The sequence below is a fragment of the Drosophila serrata genome, unplaced genomic scaffold, assembly GCF_035046125.1.
Source record: "Drosophila serrata isolate PLE 108 unplaced genomic scaffold, ASM3504612v1 contig_184, whole genome shotgun sequence".
Classification (NCBI taxonomy): Eukaryota; Metazoa; Arthropoda; class Insecta; order Diptera; family Drosophilidae; genus Drosophila; species Drosophila serrata.
The window spans coordinates 4943112-4959891 of NW_028257082.1; the positions used below are offsets into that span (position 1 = coordinate 4943112).

General features: G+C 41.2%; 3 protein-coding genes across 10 annotated transcripts; 2 read left to right on the plus strand and 1 right to left on the minus strand.

Annotated features, from left to right (window-relative positions):
- Nucleotides 1–3: 3 nt before the first annotated feature.
- Nucleotides 4–4060, minus strand: Hsl (hormone-sensitive lipase). Of its 2 annotated transcripts, none has more exons than XM_020947136.2 (4): nucleotides 3914–4060; nucleotides 1122–3533; nucleotides 935–1060; nucleotides 4–880 (listed from the first exon to the last, which is right to left on the minus strand). In XM_020947136.2, exons 2-4 carry the CDS (start codon nucleotides 3525–3527, stop codon nucleotides 722–724), a joined length of 2691 nt encoding a protein of 896 aa, XP_020802795.2. In that variant the 5' UTR covers nucleotides 3528–3533; nucleotides 3914–4060; the 3' UTR covers nucleotides 4–721. The 2 variants fall into 2 exon arrangements, with proteins under 2 accessions (XP_020802795.2, XP_020802786.2); XM_020947127.2 differs by having other exon boundaries at nucleotides 3594–4055.
- Nucleotides 4061–4084: 24 nt separating this feature from the next.
- Ate1 (arginyltransferase 1) lies at nucleotides 4085–6703 on the plus strand. Of its 6 annotated transcripts, none has more exons than XR_015270656.1 (8): nucleotides 4085–4352; nucleotides 4417–4872; nucleotides 4993–5177; nucleotides 5358–5704; nucleotides 5780–5961; nucleotides 6024–6187; nucleotides 6245–6396; nucleotides 6457–6703. XR_015270656.1 is itself a non-coding variant. In XM_020942124.2 (8 exons), the coding sequence occupies exons 1-8, from the start codon at nucleotides 4268–4270 to the stop codon at nucleotides 6571–6573; spliced, it is 1494 nt and encodes a 497-aa protein (XP_020797783.2). In that variant the 5' UTR covers nucleotides 4105–4267; the 3' UTR covers nucleotides 6574–6703. The 6 variants fall into 6 exon arrangements, 4 of the variants coding, with proteins under 4 accessions (XP_020797783.2, XP_020797799.2, XP_020797775.2 ...); XM_020942124.2 differs by having other exon boundaries at nucleotides 4105–4352; nucleotides 5358–5510; XM_020942140.2 differs by having other exon boundaries at nucleotides 4111–4352; nucleotides 5555–5704.
- A 269-nt stretch (nucleotides 6704–6972) lies between these two features.
- On the plus strand, nucleotides 6973–16046 carry LOC110176894 (sialin). Of its 2 annotated transcripts, none has more exons than XM_086828337.1 (7): nucleotides 6973–7055; nucleotides 13231–13298; nucleotides 13614–13765; nucleotides 14276–14818; nucleotides 15117–15396; nucleotides 15462–15703; nucleotides 15765–16046. In XM_086828337.1, the coding sequence occupies exons 2-7, from the start codon at nucleotides 13280–13282 to the stop codon at nucleotides 15921–15923; spliced, it is 1395 nt and encodes a 464-aa protein (XP_086684463.1). In that variant the 5' UTR covers nucleotides 6973–7055; nucleotides 13231–13279; the 3' UTR covers nucleotides 15924–16046. The 2 variants fall into 2 exon arrangements, with proteins under 2 accessions (XP_086684463.1, XP_020799041.1); XM_020943382.2 differs by lacking the exon at nucleotides 6973–7055 and adding an exon at nucleotides 7657–7777.
- The last annotated feature ends 734 nt before the right edge of the window (nucleotides 16047–16780 follow it).

Sequence of the window (16780 nt, forward strand, 5' to 3'; positions counted from 1 at the left end):
GCATTCCATTTACTAGTAATAACCTTTTATTCGCATGTTTAACACTGGGTATAGTTTAAGGAGAGAGATTGCAAACATATTCGGTATATATGTAGGTATGTAAAGAGTATTTGTATATCAAAACACCTGGTGTAACGACGATATACATTCAGACAGAGTATCGTGTGGGTTAGGCAAAGAAAACTAGGCATATCTCCAAGATATTTGAAGTTTAACTGGGTTAGCCTCCATACTGGACAAACTATTGGGTGGTTTGGGGTCAAAATAAGGGCAATATGAGCGATTATCCTATACAAATGTATATAAGTACTCGTATCGTATATCAGGCACATATTCGGGAGCTGCTCTCTTAGCGAGTGTGTGCCTGGAATCAAGAGCATTCGTTAGTTGTAAATATAATAAATAGTGCGTGTTTACACGCTTCCAATACTTGCATACTTGGCTTGCTTATGCTAACAGCTACATATATCATATATCCTATACATATTTTGTGAGTATATAAAACATAGAAAGCAGTGTCATATAAAAGTGTATAAAAAAATGTTGAGATTACAAAGTAATAAAAAAGCAAGAAGAGTGCGTTTAACAATGAACAATTCGTTCCTGCGCATAACAAAACTCGGTCTAAACACCTATAGCTTTGGATAAGTCCTGTTCATTGATCCCCTTCGGGTGTGAGATTCTCCAGACCTATAGGTATATAGACCGACTTAAACTCGTCCTATGAAGCTGCCAGGCTTGCACTGGGACTGGATGATTCCTCGTCCTCGTCCAGGGAGCTGCCTTTGTCATCGGTTGGTTTGTGCTTCGGATTTACCTGAAGCAACGTCTGTAGAGATTTTATGCAGTGCTTGGATCCCTCCATAGCTTCGTTGGATAACTAAATAAAAGAAATTAATAAGCGTTGTTCTGTAGCTTACATTGCCCTTCTTACCATGGTGAAATTAAGGAATCCATGCGGAAGGCCCTCAAGGATTTCCAAGTTGACTTGGCGGCCCAGTCGTTTTAGCTTTTTGGCAAACATGACGCAGTCATCCAAACATGGATCCATATTCAATGTCTAAATGGGAAATAAAGTATTAAAATCGAGTTTGGTTTAGTAATATTATGTGAAAACTTACAAGTATTTTGGTCTCTGGCAGCTGGGATAGCCACTCATCGCTGGCCCAGTAGGGTGACAAAAATGGGTCTTTAGGCACATCGAAGGCAAACTCCTCGCTGGGACTACGTGCTATCAGGGCATCCATATTTCGCACGTCCTGCTGGCCCATCGTTGAGCTACCATTGATCTCATAAGACTGCGTGCAGCGGGTCAAAGTATTGGTGATGTTGTTAACTGCCTCCTGCAGTCGTCCCTGCAACGTGTCAATTGCTATGAGATCACGCCCCGTCTCCACTAGAATGTTGTCATCGGAGCCGACTTTAGAATGTCCATTGGCTTGCCCTTGCAATGGCTGGTTGGCCGTCTCTTCTGTCGCCTCCATGGTAGCCGTATCAATAAGATACTTGTCCAAAAAGTTATCTATATAGGCTGCTGAGGCGGCGTCCTTGGGCGTATCGGCCGATATTTCGACTGGGTAGTGGACAATGGGCTGCGAGTCATCCTCGAAGGAGACACACGAACTGTTATCGTTCTCGCTGTTGGGCAGATCGGTACGCTCCACGGTCTGGCTGTGGTACGAGGCCGAGGCACTGGCAAAAGTATCGCTGCTTTCGTCATCCTGCTCCGTGTTGGCTTCCAGTGGCGTCAGCGGACTTCGGGCAATAGAGGTGCGACGACTAGAGTTTAAGCTACCAACATTCGATTTTTGGGCATTACGTATCTGGGCTGCATCCTCCACATGCCGGGCATTCTCCTGCAGCGTCTCCTGGGCGGGAGCTGCATAGGCACGAAGGCATCGCATCATGAAACCGAATGGTAGCAGGGGATCCATCAGGCACAAAAGTCGCGCCGGACTGGGTACGAAGCTGACGAGGGTAGGGCAGTAGGCCAAGAACAGGCCGTCCGGCACTCGGACTCCCTGCTCAATGCACTTGAGGGCCACTCCGATGGAGAGATTCGCTCCAGCCGAGTCGCCGGCACACACAATCCTCTCGGCCGTCGTGCCCAGCAGCTCGGTATTGTTCAGCAGCCAGCAGTACGCGTAGTAGACCTCCTGCAAGGCTCGGGGAAACGGAGCCTCCGGCGCCAGGCTATAGTCCACCGAAAGAATGGGACAGTCCAGGGCCACGGCCCAGTCGCGCAAGTACAGTTCATGGGACTTTGAGGACTGGGCCACAAAGCCGCCGCCGTGGCAGTGAAACAAAATGGAGCGGCTCGGCGGAGTGGGTTTGTGCCAGCCACGATAGCGACCCTCGCCCAGCATTCCCGAACGTCTTCTGGCGCTCAGCAGGCGTACTGAGACCGGCAGGCCAGGTCCCAGATGAGCCGAAGGCACGGGTATCTCCACGAAATCATCTTCACCTTGATTCTGGTTTACATCGCTGCCGGGGCTGTCCGAAGGCTTGAAGTCCTTTCGTCTCGGCAGCTTCAGCGGCTCTGCGGGCAGTTCAATCAGTCGATTCACCTTAATGGAGCTGCCCACAATGCTGGGCAGCTTATGCATCAGCTCTGATTCGGCCAGGAACCAAAAGGACTTGCAAAAGTCAATCTTGGCATTCTGCGAGATGTTTACTATGCGGCGGGCTCGCAGCTCCGGGTTCATTAGGTACTTGCCGCTGGTCCACAGGCTGCGGGTGGTCTTGACAATGGTCCCATCGCCCTCCTGTGAGTAGTAAGACTCCGAGTAGCTGGCCATGCTGATGCCCAGGAAGCGGAGAACGCCGCGTATCGAGTCGCCGTACTGGAAGCCCAGACAGCGACCGTAGAAACAATACTGATTGATGGTGTCGCCTAGTTCGAAGAGCTGTTCGGCCGTGTGATTGCCGCAGGCGAATAGATCTCCCGTGCTAGCCGACCACTGGCGCAGGATGAGCAGATACTGCAGGCAGGTGCATAGCGAGGATAGCAGCTGTGAGCAGGCCTCCACCTCTTTCATCAAAAGCTTCTTGCGAAAGAAAAGCGTCGATCGGGTGGTCGACAGCTGTTTGCAGATGCTGACACCGTGCGAGATGCAGGCGTTGGTCACGTAGACGAAGCTGCGGTATCCATTTCCCGGCGTCTCCTCGTCGAAATCGTACTCGTGGGCGAAGGCCTCGATCTGCTGCACCAGCCGGTTGGCCAGCACAATGAAGTCCTGCCAGGCAATGTGGGCGGCGTGCAGGCGCTGCCCGAACTCGGTGTGGTCCTTGGCGAAGAAGGCGGCATGATCCTGGCAAGCGGTAAACAGGCTGCGGTAAGACGCCTTCAGCTCGGCGGGTACGTGGGGTGGCGGTGGTGTGGGTTGCTCTATCGTTCTTTGTGCCGCCTTTCCATTGCTGGTGGCGACCGGGTGGTGGCCATCGTCCTCATGCGCCAGTTTCAGATTGTCGTTAAAGAGGGCACTCAGCTTGGGACTGCCCCGCTCGGCGGAAGCCGCGTCAATCATTGTGTTCTGCCAAGGAAACATATTATATTAGCCATTATTACTACTTCTTTTGTTGCATCGGCGTACAATGTCCAAGTTTTTCATTGTTTTAACAGGAAGAGTGTAGTGTGTCTAGCTCTGTGAAGGTCGCCAGACTGATAGAGCCTCGAGCAGTTGGTTTGAGTAGTCATAAAACCGTGGATTTCAATGGAATCAATGATGCAATCAGGGTAATCTAATAGCGGACCATTATGGCTTTGGATAACGAGTTTTTAAAAACATGTCATTGCAAGCTCTTGAGAAATGCAATAAAAACTTTCACTTGACAACTACTACGCACTTCCCTAGAAACATCCGTGTTGAACACTCTAGAGACCCTAATTCGTGTTTTACGACCTCATACTTACAGAATTAAGGTTCTGTGGTTCAAAGTTAATTCATTTTTAACTAGTACATCTAAAGCGGCTTCTAACATAACTAAATTGTGGAAAAACTTTGGCCCGAATTAACTTAATTGCGGCCAGTGTGACCGTTGGCGCAATTTAAAAATCCCAAAAGTTAGCGAACGGTATTTTGATGAGGCTTTTTGCGCTAGAGATGGAAGAACATCGATGACAATATACCTTCTATGAAGTATCGGTCATCGAAGTTTGCGCAGCTCTAAAAAAATGTCGCAATCGAACGGCGCGTGCAATTAATTCATCTTCATTAAATTTGCACTATGTGCGTTCATTGACCGGCAACTTCGGCAAAGCGAGAACATGAGCGTGAGCATTGTCCAATATTTCGGCAGCCAGCTGGGCAAGTGCGGCTACTGCGCCAACACCAACTGCAGCAAGTCGCACGGTAAGAACCCGTTACCCCTTCCGGTCCAAGTGCAGTGTACTCAAAGCATTTCGTCATCATGCAGGAATGCACTCTTATCGGCTGGACTGCCAGGACTACCAGGATCTCATCGATCGCGGCTGGCGGCGCTGCGGCAACTACTGCTACAAGATGCGCAACCGGGAGACCTGTTGCCCGTGTTACACCATCAAATGCGATGCGCTGGAATTCAAACTTTCAAAGTCACACAAGCGCATTCTGCGCCGTATGAATCGATTTTTGCGCGACGGCAAGCGTGAGTCAAGCACTGGGGCTGGCACCGGTGATGGTGACGGCGATGACGCGCCTGGAGGCGGCGAGGTCACTGCCAGCGAGCCGCAACCGCAGCTGCCCGATAAGAGTCCGGTCTTGATCAATGTGGAGGAGGTTACGTCACTGGCGCAGGCTCAAAAACAGAAGCCAGCCAAGCAGGCGGCGGCGGCGGCGGCTGCTCCAGATTCTGTGCCGCCGGTTCAAGCTCCAACGCTGGGACCCAACAAATGTGGGTATATAGGAAAAAAATTAGCTTTCACAATTGATCTCAGGCATCTTAAGATTCCAATAAGTTAGCTCCATATTTTCATTGACGTGAGTAACCTCCTTTCTAACCTTTTTCCAGCAGCTGCAGCACCGATCTCAAACGCACCGCGCAAGAAGGCCAAGCAAATGCGACTGGAGCGTCGTCAAGCCAAGCTGGGCGACAACGAACCGCAGGCGCCAAAGGCCTGTCCTTCTCAGGAGAAGAGTCTGCGCGACTTTTTGTGCACGACCGACAGCGACACCGGCGTTAACAAACATCAGCTGAAGGTGAGTGTCAAATATGGTTAAAGAGTAGTAGTTAGGATTGCTTTTTATTCGATTGACCGTTTGCAAATCTTGGCTAGTTAGCGTGTTCCTTCTGTGTTATTCGTGTTTTTTCTGTGTGTGTGTACGAGTCCCCGAACCCTTTACATGTAGACACATGTTGTGCTGTTTGTGTTCTTGCAGATCGTTTTGGTCGCTTCCTCAGACACACAGCGCACCTGCTCCGATGCAGTGATAGCCTTGTATCGCAAATACCAAATAGCCATTCACCACGATAACCCCGCACGCCTCACCCTAGCCAGTATGCAGCGGTTCTTGGTCAAATCATCCTTGAAGGTAATTATCAATCATTTTATCTTACCAAACAATTGTATTCGCAGCTGCGTCTGGTGCCCGTCCATGGCGAGGAATTTAAACGTACACTGCCCGAGAGCTTTGCTCTGTACGCAAAGTATCAGATATCGATACACAACGATCCGCCAAAGGATCGAGAGGCCTATAAGGACCATCTGCAAGTGACGCCCATGAAGGTTGCTCATTCGAATGTTTCCTAATCACTGCAAACCCTTGTTAAACTGACTCTAGCCTTTTCTTCTCAATTTCAGAATGACAAGCCAAGTGATGGGCCTGAAATGGGCTATGGTTCCTTTCATCAGCAATATTGGCTGGACGATCAGCTGATTGCCGTGGGCGTGATTGACATTCTGCCAGCCTGCATAAGCTCTGTGTACTTTTTCTACGATCCAGACTACAGCTTTTTATCGCTGGGCACCTACGGCTCACTCAGGTGAGAAATATATGCCTATTTATGTGCAGAAATATGTTTTATAATTTATGGATATTTTTCAGAGAACTTGACTTGGTGCAGACCATTGCTGAGAGTGTTCCCGCCTTAAAATACTACTACATGGGTTTCTATATACACTCCTGTCCAAAGATGCGCTATAAAGGCAAGTTATCCGCCTCGTATTTGCTCTGCCCCGAGACTTATGACTGGTTTCTGCTTACCGATGGTGAGTTCTTTAACGTTGACTAATTATAATTTGATAATTAATGCAATTTCCCCTCAGCCATACGTTCTAAGCTAGACGAACAAAAATATCTTCGCTTAAATCCCGATCCTAGCGCCCGGGATGTGAATGAGTTCTTGATGGAGCATTTAGACACAGTTATGCTGTTGTTGGATGCCTCAACCTGCACGGATTACAAGCATTATACGCAGGTAAGTACATATAGTTTATAAATGAAAAAAAAAAACAATAAAATGTTTATTTTTCGACAGTTACCACATCAGGATAGTGAACTAGAACGCGCAAGCGAACGCGAAACTATTGTAGAATACAGCAAACTTGTAGGAAAGGTCTGTGCCAGACGCATGCTCTTCGTAAATATGTCCTAAATATGAATTAAAAATTTTTTAGTCCCTCTGTTTAAAGTTTGTAATTAAAATTGTTTATAATCAAAGTCCCGTAGCCAATGATGTGCCCAAGTAAATCAGCTTCATAAATGAGCACTTGTTTTAAATTAAATTCATGTAATGACATTATCATCATGGCGGCAAATGGATTTGTCAACAGGCAGCATGGGAAAAGGTGCTTGTCATTGATATAACGTAAGTCAGGCAAGAGGACAGATGTTTTCACTCATCATTGTGGTGGTTGCTGCTGTTGCTGCTTATCGGGAACAAGCAGCTAAATGCATCAATTAAGCTTTATGGAGCTGGCAACATACACATCCACCCAGCACTGTTGGTACAGGGAGATAATGTGGTTTACTTTATGGCACACACATCGTGAGATAGTTGGGCTAGGAAGCCAAGTTAAATTGCCGAAAGTCGCGAAAGCGTTTAGAAGGGCTCCGACATCAGTCTTTATATACCAGGTGAGGAGGAGTTTCAATATTTATTTACTTAATAATTAGTAATAAATATTGTCAATAAAGTTGGCTAAACGCTTCTGTGAATTTTCACTGGCATTTGCCAAATGCGCTAATTAGGCAAATTTTGAGACAACTGAACGGTCAAGTGAAGCCACACGTGTTTTTTATAGGCGGTAATTCGTATTTTTAAAGAACGAGTTTTATTTTGAGATAATAAATAATGAAAATAATCTATTCTAAAATTCACTCAACTGGATAAATTAGAGGAGCGAGTGCGGGATTTTTATTTTTGACTATTAGTCACCGTGTTTATTGATTTAAATTTTAGCACAATTTTGTGAATTTTTATTGTTTAAAAATTTCGCGGCTTTTTGTGTGAAAATCGCATGCGATTTTTGGCACGCTATCAGAAAGCGTTAAAAGCCAGTCCGACGGTGAGCTTCAACCATCGTCCGTCAGCAACAATTTAAACAATTTTTAACCGTTTTCGCTGCTGCTGCTGCTGCTAGCACGACCGAGACTGAGACTGAGACTGAGACTGAGACTGCTGCTGCTGCTGCTGTTGCGGCAGGTGGAAGTTTTGCTTAAAAAGTATATATGCCATTGGCAGTCGGCGATTTAGCTTCATTCGCCGCGCGACGTTCTCAGCAGTGTTTTGTATCGTGATCCGGCGGCGGACTCTCCGTTTCCCCAAAATATATAAAAAAACAAGTACCAATCAAAAAGTGAGTCCCGGTGCAGTCAAGTTTTTTGAATTTTCGAAAAAATCATTTAATGCATTTTGAACTTGATTTTTGGCGCCATAATGCCACATTTCTGATAATCATGATCGTCGTCAATATCTTTTCGAGGGCTTTCTGTAGTGATGGAAAAATTCCATGCAAAATTTGTGCCACGAAGAAGTACGACACGAAAACATAAGCAAAGATAAATGAAGATGAAATTTGGTGTTTTGTGATCGCGAATTGTGTGCGTTTCTGTTTAAATTTTACGTGTAAAACAAGCAAATTAAGTGTTAAAAATTGATTATTAATGGACCTTTTGAACCTAGCTTAGCGCTAAATGTCATTTAATGCCAAGTTCTTTTGTTCTTAGAAGTTTTTTATGTCAATATTTATTATTTATTTTATAGATCTTTAATCGATCTGTTAAATGTTTTTTGCAAAAAGGTCAAGAACAAGAAGTATAAGCCACTTCAGAGAGACAGGCCCTCTTTAATCTAGTTTTTATCCATATATACATATGTAAATATGTTCTGTGTGCTTGACTAAAGGCACTTAGAAAAAATTTGGATTAAAAAAAGCATCAGTTTTGAGTGTATTTCAAAAGTTTCAAAAAGCAATAAATCGATATTAAAAAAAAAATTATAATTGCATTAATGTTTTGATAAAAAAATAATTTTCTGGTGCTCGTTTGAATTTGATTAAATTAATTTTATTATCTAAAATTCAATAAGGTTTTCAAAAATATCAAGTTTCAGGCAAACGTTTAATTAGATAAAGAGCTAAAGCATCTTGCGTATCTTAAAATAAGAAAGTATGAGAATCCAATGAATTTAAAATGTATTGAAAAATGTAAAAAAAATATCGATTGTCAGATAATCTCAAGATTTTCTTTGCGTGCTTGGCACTAATTTCGACTGTGGTCATTTTCATTTCAGTTAACAAAAAATTTGCATTTCAAATAATAACTGGTTTCGTTATTTCGATTCATTGAACCGCGACCACTATTCGAAACAATTTCGATTTGTTTTGTTTCGGTTTTTGCGCTTTCGGACAAGTGATCTCTGGGTTCCGTTAATTCCAGGCCTTGGCAACCACAGCCGGGAAGCTATAATCCCAATTTGGTGCTGATTTTGTGTTAAGTTGGACCAGGATTGGGGAGACTTTGGACCGAAAGTTAGACCGACTGACAGACAGGCGGCAGTCTGATGGAAAGAAGTATCTAGGTTAATGTACAGGTTTGGGTCTTCGCAAAATATTCAGCCAAGTTTTTTTTTTTTTTTTTGATTTATGCAACGGAAAATAATCGCAATAGGTTTAACATTTTTTCGTTATGTGAAAAATATTTGAAATATTTATATATAAAAACAAAGCGCGCGACAATATTTGCTTCACTCGTGATTTTTATTAACATGCGCGTGCAATTTTTAGCAATTGTCGCATTGATTTCGCATTATTTCATTCCGAAACTGAATCGGTATAGGTGGACAGGTATTTACAATCATTATAGAGTCTATATAACATGCGCCACGTAATTGTATGTGTGTGTTTGTGTTTTTTTTTCCGAAATTTAATTATAACGTGCAAAAATGCAAAAAAACACAAATTATATGATTTCAATGGGAATTGGTGCAAAATGCCAGTACATTTCGAGTGAGAGTAGTGGAGGCTATGAGAACCCGAATTTCGCAAAAACAATAAAAACAATGATCTACTACAATAAAGCTGGCAGCTAACTGGGTTCATTACCTGCCTCTGCCTCTGCCTCTGATTTGTTTGTTGTCAGTTACGCTTGATTGCCATCAAGAGTTAATTTGCAGAATTCTGCGGCAAAATTCCCGTTGATAAGTGCCAAAGCCTCGACTTGGATTCAAGGCAAAAGAAAAAGACCCACGGGGAGGAGCTGCTGAGACGCACCTCAAAAACCATGTCAAGTGGACAAAACACACCGCAAGTCTTATGTAAATAATAAACGCGTGTTGTGAATAACCAAGATTTTTGCTACATCTTCGGGTTCGTTGTGGCTCAACATATAGTGACTTTGATCCTACGATATAGCTGAGCTTTGGCTGTAAATCAAATCATTTATCGGGGCAATACATGGCAGTATTGCCCAGCTGAGAGTCCACCAACAAAAGAGTCCACTGCGATTGCGGCTAATTGACGATTAACCTGAGTCTAATGATCGTCGTTTACAAGCTAAATGACTGACTTATCACGACCAGTCCATGCGCCATATATTCGACTATACTTTATATACTTTTTAAGGCCTTTTTACGATCCATAAATTGTCGATGTTGATAAAAGCGTTACGCTTAAGATTAGAGAAGAGGCTGGTTGGTGTTAACTTAATTTCCTCATATATACATTAGGGAAAACCTGAAAATAAGAAGAGGCTTTTGCCCTAATGATAATGCTTTCGGTTTATCGGGACTCCGATCCAGAGTTGGTTGTAATGAGTACCGGTAATTAGAGGTTCAGTAACTTAGTATTAGGCCCCAAATTAATGCCTAAGGTCAGGCAGGGTTCTTTGATCTTGTCTCGGAAAGTATATACCTATAATTAAAATAATTTCAATTCACCTTCACGTATTTGCGAATCATCAATAGTGACCAAAATATGTTGCGTTCCGATTGTTCACTTCCAATTAGTTTTTTTCCCGAATCAATCATCTACGGGAATTCACATCCAAGTCACGTTAGCAAGCCCCAAATTAGTGCGGTTTTTAGTTCCCTACCTTACAGTTAGATATCTCTAGCCGGAGGATACGATATGGTTATATCTAAAATTGTGTATTTTCGGAATGAGAAAAATAAGCTTACAAGTAGTTGCATACCACCTTGGTACATATATCTTTTTATTGGCCCCAAAAGGGGATCGTGCTGCTGCTGCTGTTAAAGATAAGAGCGGCGCTTTGTTTTATAGGGTATTGTGGTTCCATTGATAAATTTGATTGGCCGTGTTAGTGATTACTTATCGTGTTCGTAGGAAAGCCTGCATAAAGCTTATATTTATGGGCTTCTCTCAATGTTAATAATAATAAAGATTTAAAGGAGCCATAGGAAATGTTTTTTAGAATGTGGTACGATTTTGTTGCTTAATCATTTGAATTTACTTCCAGGCGTCATAAATTATCTGTGCCATTTCACTGGGCCATAATTGAGCAGGCTTTTATTTAAACTCCCTCCAGAACTCATTACGATCTTTATTTACATATAAATAAATATAGTATATATTCGATTATAGGCACGAGAGAGTTGAAAGGCTTTCGCGCAAACATTTCTTTTGTACGACGACTGCAGCGGGGCAGCTGTTTAAATGCTTCAATTACCAGAAATACTTACGGCTACGAAGCGTTGTGTTCTAAGTTAATACTATCGCAAGATCACTCTGGGATAGGATAATTTGAAAATAAGCTTAGCATGACGCCGGGCAATTACTAGATCGTATTATCAATCCGCTTCCTCCAACTCCAACGACATTGTCGAAACATTGAAATATTATTCGATTGACACTTTTATGGTTGTGTGTTTTGCGGGTCATTTGATTTATTTATGCATTTTGTTATGGCCACAGATCGGTCCGACCCTCACGTGCCAAGTGGTACGTGCTTATAAAATTAGACAAGTGCAGCAAATGCACACAGATACCAAAGCAAAAGCGATTTAATGTTACTAACCGATCGCGAAATTGTCGGAAATGCAGGGTTTAGTTCTAAACAGAACCCCAACACGTGCAGTTAATATAATCGTAGCTTTTATTGTGACATATATCTGTGTGTTTGACCCTAATCGGTCATCACTTTTAAATTGTAATTACATATATTTTAAACTAAATAGTGTCTACTCGATAGTATGACGGTTATATTGCTACTCAGACTATATGATATATATTTCACTTTTTGGTACACCTACTATTTACAAAACTAACAGAGGCTCGACTTAAAAGTTATATTTTTTTCCTAACAAAATAGGTAACATTTTTAAACTAGAATCTCGTAAATTAAGGCCTTAAAGTTTTAAAGATTTCAATAGAGTATTTCTATGATCATCGCAGAGTTTATTTAAATGTAATACTTATGACAGCTAATACTAAGGGAATTTGTCAGACGAAGAGAAGAAAGATGATATTTAAGCAGCAACAGGCGATTTGATCTAGCCATTTTTGACTGTCTATTTCTACGAAAACTAATCTCTGTCTTAAAAATTTAAAGAACATTTAAATCTAAATAATGCTAAATTATTATTAGTGAAAAATTGTTTTTTTACCGTTCTAAAAAAAAACTTTGCCTATTATTAAATTGGCGTTCTTTAACTCATTTATATTTATTTAACTTTTAACTTAACAAGAAAAATCAATAAACTAAAATCCAATTCATAAGATATTTTATGACTAGTTGCAATTTATATTAAATGCCATTCATCTTAAAAAAGGTAAATTATTTAAAAGTGGAAGCTCATATTTAATTCTTATTTATTTTTGACAATATTTACTAATTGTTAAATATTTCTAATTGGTTTTTTTTGAGCTCGTAGCATAGCAACCAATAATTTTATTTTACTTACCCACAATCTGTTAGAAAATTTATATTAATATTTATTAATTAAGTAAAATTCATAGCCAATCCCAGAAATCACAAAGATTTATGATGAATATTGATTTTTAGCAAAAAAGTAAATTATTTTCGAAAAACCGAAGCTTATATACCCTTGCAGTTTGCATTTAAATTGAAATCGTTCCTAAGCTTAAAATATTATTGATATATATAATATCTTGGATCAATGTTGTTTTTATATTTTTTTAATTAAAGATAAAGTTAAGTTAAAAAAACATAACTAAGCAAAAAAAAAACATTAATTTTAGTTCGGAAATCTTTCCTATGTTAGTTTTTATTAGGTCAATAAATCTGCATTCTGAGATTACAATGAAAACAATTTTATATTTTTGGGGATTTTTGAACGATGTAACCCCTTATAAAATTTAAAAATAATATTTAAATAGACTCCCCTGTTGATGCTGATCAAGAAGATTTATATGGTCGGAAACGATTCCTTTTGACTAAATTTTATAATACCTTTTGCAAGGGAATACAAATTTATTCCATCGATGCTATCTGCATTGACATTTAAAAACAGTTCTGAAAGACTTTTAAGCCATTCTTAAACTTAAAATCAATTAATACAGATGATTAATAGATTATTTAAATATATTTAACATCTTTTATGGGTATTTTCTGAATTTTTAATTTGAATAGCGTGCTATTTGCGTATTAGTTGTTAATGTTGGTAAATAGACGTCTTTGAGATCAGGTATTGCCAAAAATAGCCAAAGCCGACTCCGCCACTTAATAATTTATTTATTATATTCGGCAAATGTTGTGGGAAGTACCCGGACGGATACCGGAGTGATCTGCATAAATGTCTGGCTAACATCTTCCTGTTATTTTCGCTTTTCAGCTGACACCTGACGCGCGCGGCACCCGGAGCCACAACAAAAGCCGCCGAAATGGCCTTCATGCCGTGCTGTAAGTACTCTCCATATTAAAATACATTACCACACGCTCGGGGGGATTCGCCAAATATCTCATGAATAAAGCCTCACGTGATCTCAGCGATCACCGTATTGGCGAGGTGAAATTCCCCGTAAATCATGTCGGGCCCAAATATTGAAATTTGCGCATGCGCGGCCCATTAGAGATATGAGTTCAGACGCCCGCCAGGGAATAGAGTTATCTATCTGGAGATCTCTGATCTGCTAATTGGACTAATCTGCTGCAAGGGGCCTGTGCCTGATCCATATATCGTCGTTGTCAATAATCAATATTTGTTGTCGTTCGCAGTCTATGTGCCCAAGCGGATCAATGTGGCGATCATGCTCTTCATGGCCTGCCTCCTCAGCTATATGATGCGGGTGAATCTCTCGATCAACATCATCGCCATGGTGGATGACCAGAGCAACCATGAGAATGGAACAGTGGAAGCTCTGCCCGATGTGAGTGTCGAAACCGAAACAAATATACATTCCAGTTATGATTATTAACTTTAGTATTTGCCAAAAACGAGTCTGTTTACATTTTTCCCCTTTTTTGCTCATTAAGCTTGTGAATTAGCTGTATAAATATTACTCTTTTCAATTCCAAAAATAAAAATCAAAATAATGTAATTGACGCAAATTGAATTGCTCTAAAAGTGAAAATAAATACGGCCTGGAAATTAGTTCACTGGAAATTAAATAACTTTCCCTACAAAAACCTTAGTAATGAGTCCTAATGATTGGTTAATAATGATTTAATGAGAATTAATAATAATAGAATAATATTATTATTAAAATAATACCTTATTATTATTTATTAATAATTATTATTAAAAACAGCGATGTTTAACTTTATAAATGTTCCTCGCTTTATTGTTTACTTTTATAGATGGTTTTGAAGTTATTTAAAGCATTTTGTTAGTCATTTTTAATATAATACTTCAAATTCCTTTTTTAAATATCTTCTAGTATGGACCCCGTTACAATTGGACGCAATCGGATCAGGCCCTGCTCCTGGGAGCCTACTTCTATGGTTACATGATCACCTCCCTGCCGGCCGGCACCTTGGCCGAAATGCTTGGAGCTCGTAATGTGGCCGGTTACAGTTGTCTGGTGGCCGGTATCCTTACGGCTCTGACTCCTGCCGCCGCTGCCTGGGACAAGTATGCGGTCTTCGCTGTGCGCTTCCTGATTGGTTTCCTCAACGGTGTGGTGTATCCTTGCTGCCACAGCCTTGTGTCCAAATGGTCACCACCCGATGAGAAGGGCAAGTTTGTGGCCTCGCTGATGGGCGGTACATTTGGAACTGTAATAACTTGGCCCATAAGTGGTGTTATCATCGAGAATCTTGGCTGGGACTGGGCCTTCTACATCGTTGGTATATTTGTGCTGGTTGTGGTTGCCGTGTGGTTCTACCTGGTGGCGGATACTCCGGCCCAGCACAGTGGTATCAGCCTCAAAGAGCGGGAATACATCGAGAACAGTTTGGGCAACACACTGAGCAACAAGAAGGTAAGTTGTTAACCTCTTTTTAGTTGGGAAATATTGTCAATTTCCCTTCTTCGAAAACCTATAAAATTTTACAAAATACTACAACTTTTATGTGAGTCACAGCGGGGGATTTTTGCAGAAATTAATTAGTATTTATTAAGCTGTTACCTAATTTCGTGGTTTATATTTAGGGGTTCTTAATATCACAGTTTTCCCAGAAATTAATAATGAAGACTTGCTAAATGGCCTCAATTTGAATGCGAAATCAAATATCTTTACTTTGGAGATACATATTCAATAATTTGCATTTTCTTTCCAGAAATGGCCTCCATACAAGGAGCTGATCCTGTCTCTTCCCTTCTGGTCACTGATGATGCTTCACTATGGCAGCATGTGGGGCCTGTTCTTCCTGATCACCGCCACGCCCAAGTTCCTCAGCGAGGTGCTGGGTTTCAATCTCTCCTCCGCTGGTTTCCTGTCCAGTTTGCCTCATGTGGCACGCCTGCTCTGCGCCTTCGGTTTCGGTGCTGTGGCGGATTGGATTCGCCGACGCGGCTGGTGGACCGTCACTCGCATGCGCAAGGCCTTCTGCCTGCCTTGTAAGTTTACTAAAAACAACTATTATTGAATGGAGAGTAATTAAAATAATTATTATTTGAAATAGCTCACATCTTGCCTGGCATCATGCTGATAATCCTGGCCTACTTCGGCCGCGATCCGTACGTGTGTGTGGCCATTATGACCATCTCCCTGGGATTCAATGGCGCTGCCACGGCCTCCAATTTGGCCAACTCACAGGATCTGGCGCCTAACTATGCGGGAACGCTTTATGGCATCATCAACTGCGTAGGCACTACCCCTGGAATCTTCTCGCCTCTGATTGTGGCAGCCTTCACCAAGAACGAGGTTTGTTATTACATTCTTTAAATCTCTAAATAGGTTTTATTAATTTATATTATCCATTTAGAACACCATCGATCAATGGCATTGGGTCTTCATCATTGGTGCCGCTGCCTACATATTGCCTGCCCTATTTTTCTGGGTCTTTGGATCGGGTAAGATCCAAAAGTGGAACGAGGTGGAGACCACCGAGTCGCGCGAGGATATTGTCAACACAAAGTTGTAGTTTGTGCAATGGCATTCCACCTGTGATGTTGCTTACGTTTAGTATTATGCCATAACTCCGATGTGTGCTTGTTGTTAATGGAGAGTCCTATTAAAGCTTTAGCCGTGTATTTATTAATATTAACAATTATTCTTTTTATTGGTGGCACGTGCTTGAGTGATTTCTGCCTCCACGAGTCAGGTGTATCTGAAACCAGTTAGTCCAACGACCTTAGCCTGCATGTGCAGGGGAAGCACTTTGGCGAACTGGTTGGCAGCGGGGCTCTGTGCAGAAGTAATTTGATTTGGAGTTCGCACAAAAAAATGGAATTGACACTCATAATTAGTCAAATGCTAATCAAATTAGTGGACACTTTTTTAGACGTTTTTTGCAGCTAATAAATTCCCGATTTTAATTGAAAATCTACGTCATGGCAAGTCGAATTTAGTGTGCCAAGAGCGTAACTCTAAGTCGCAATTTATTGGTTGTAAAAAATGCATTCAAGATTTTTAATGGATTCGATTAAGCACAAAGTTTCAGCGAGTATAGCAAGTATGAGGAATTTTCAAAAATTCCATTCTTATCTTTCTTCAAATAATATAAATACTAAAGTTTTTTTTTAAAGTAAATCCCCAAAAATGAATTTATATTATGTCACTTGTAATTTTAAAGCATATTTAAAGAAAAAAAAAATATTTAAAAATGTGAGTGAAAAATAAAGACAGACTGGCAACTGCTTAATATTGCAAATTATAGCTGAAAACATAATTGTCAAGAAAAATAAGCTGTTTAATTTTTTGCCAAATATCTTTTACTATTTTTATACAAGCTCATTAACTTGCTTAAATCCCAAAGTGTTTTAAATTATGTACGACGAA

What these genes read in the sequence shown, in the direction of transcription:
- Hsl (XM_020947127.2), bottom strand. An exon ending in TGCCAGAGACCAAAATACTT is followed by an intron (nt 1,061 to 1,121) that starts GTAAGTTTTCAC and finishes TTTCCCATTTAG; the next exon opens with ACATTGAATATGGATCCATG. An exon ending in GATTCCTTAATTTCACCATG is followed by an intron (nt 881 to 934) that starts GTAAGAAGGGCA and finishes TCTTTTATTTAG; the next exon opens with TTATCCAACGAAGCTATGGA.
- Ate1 (XM_020942116.2), top strand. Translation starts at nt 4,268, where the DNA reads ATGAGCGTGAGCATTGTCCAATATTTCGGCAGCCAGCTGGGCAAGTGC. An exon ending in TGGTCAAATCATCCTTGAAG is followed by an intron (nt 5,511 to 5,779) that starts GTAATTATCAAT and finishes TCTCAATTTCAG; the next exon opens with AATGACAAGCCAAGTGATGG. An exon ending in ATTACAAGCATTATACGCAG is followed by an intron (nt 6,397 to 6,456) that starts GTAAGTACATAT and finishes ATTTTTCGACAG; the next exon opens with TTACCACATCAGGATAGTGA.
- LOC110176894 (XM_086828337.1), top strand. An exon ending in CAGTGGAAGCTCTGCCCGAT is followed by an intron (nt 13,766 to 14,275) that starts GTGAGTGTCGAA and finishes AATATCTTCTAG; the next exon opens with TATGGACCCCGTTACAATTG. An exon ending in CAGCCTTCACCAAGAACGAG is followed by an intron (nt 15,704 to 15,764) that starts GTTTGTTATTAC and finishes TTATCCATTTAG; the next exon opens with AACACCATCGATCAATGGCA.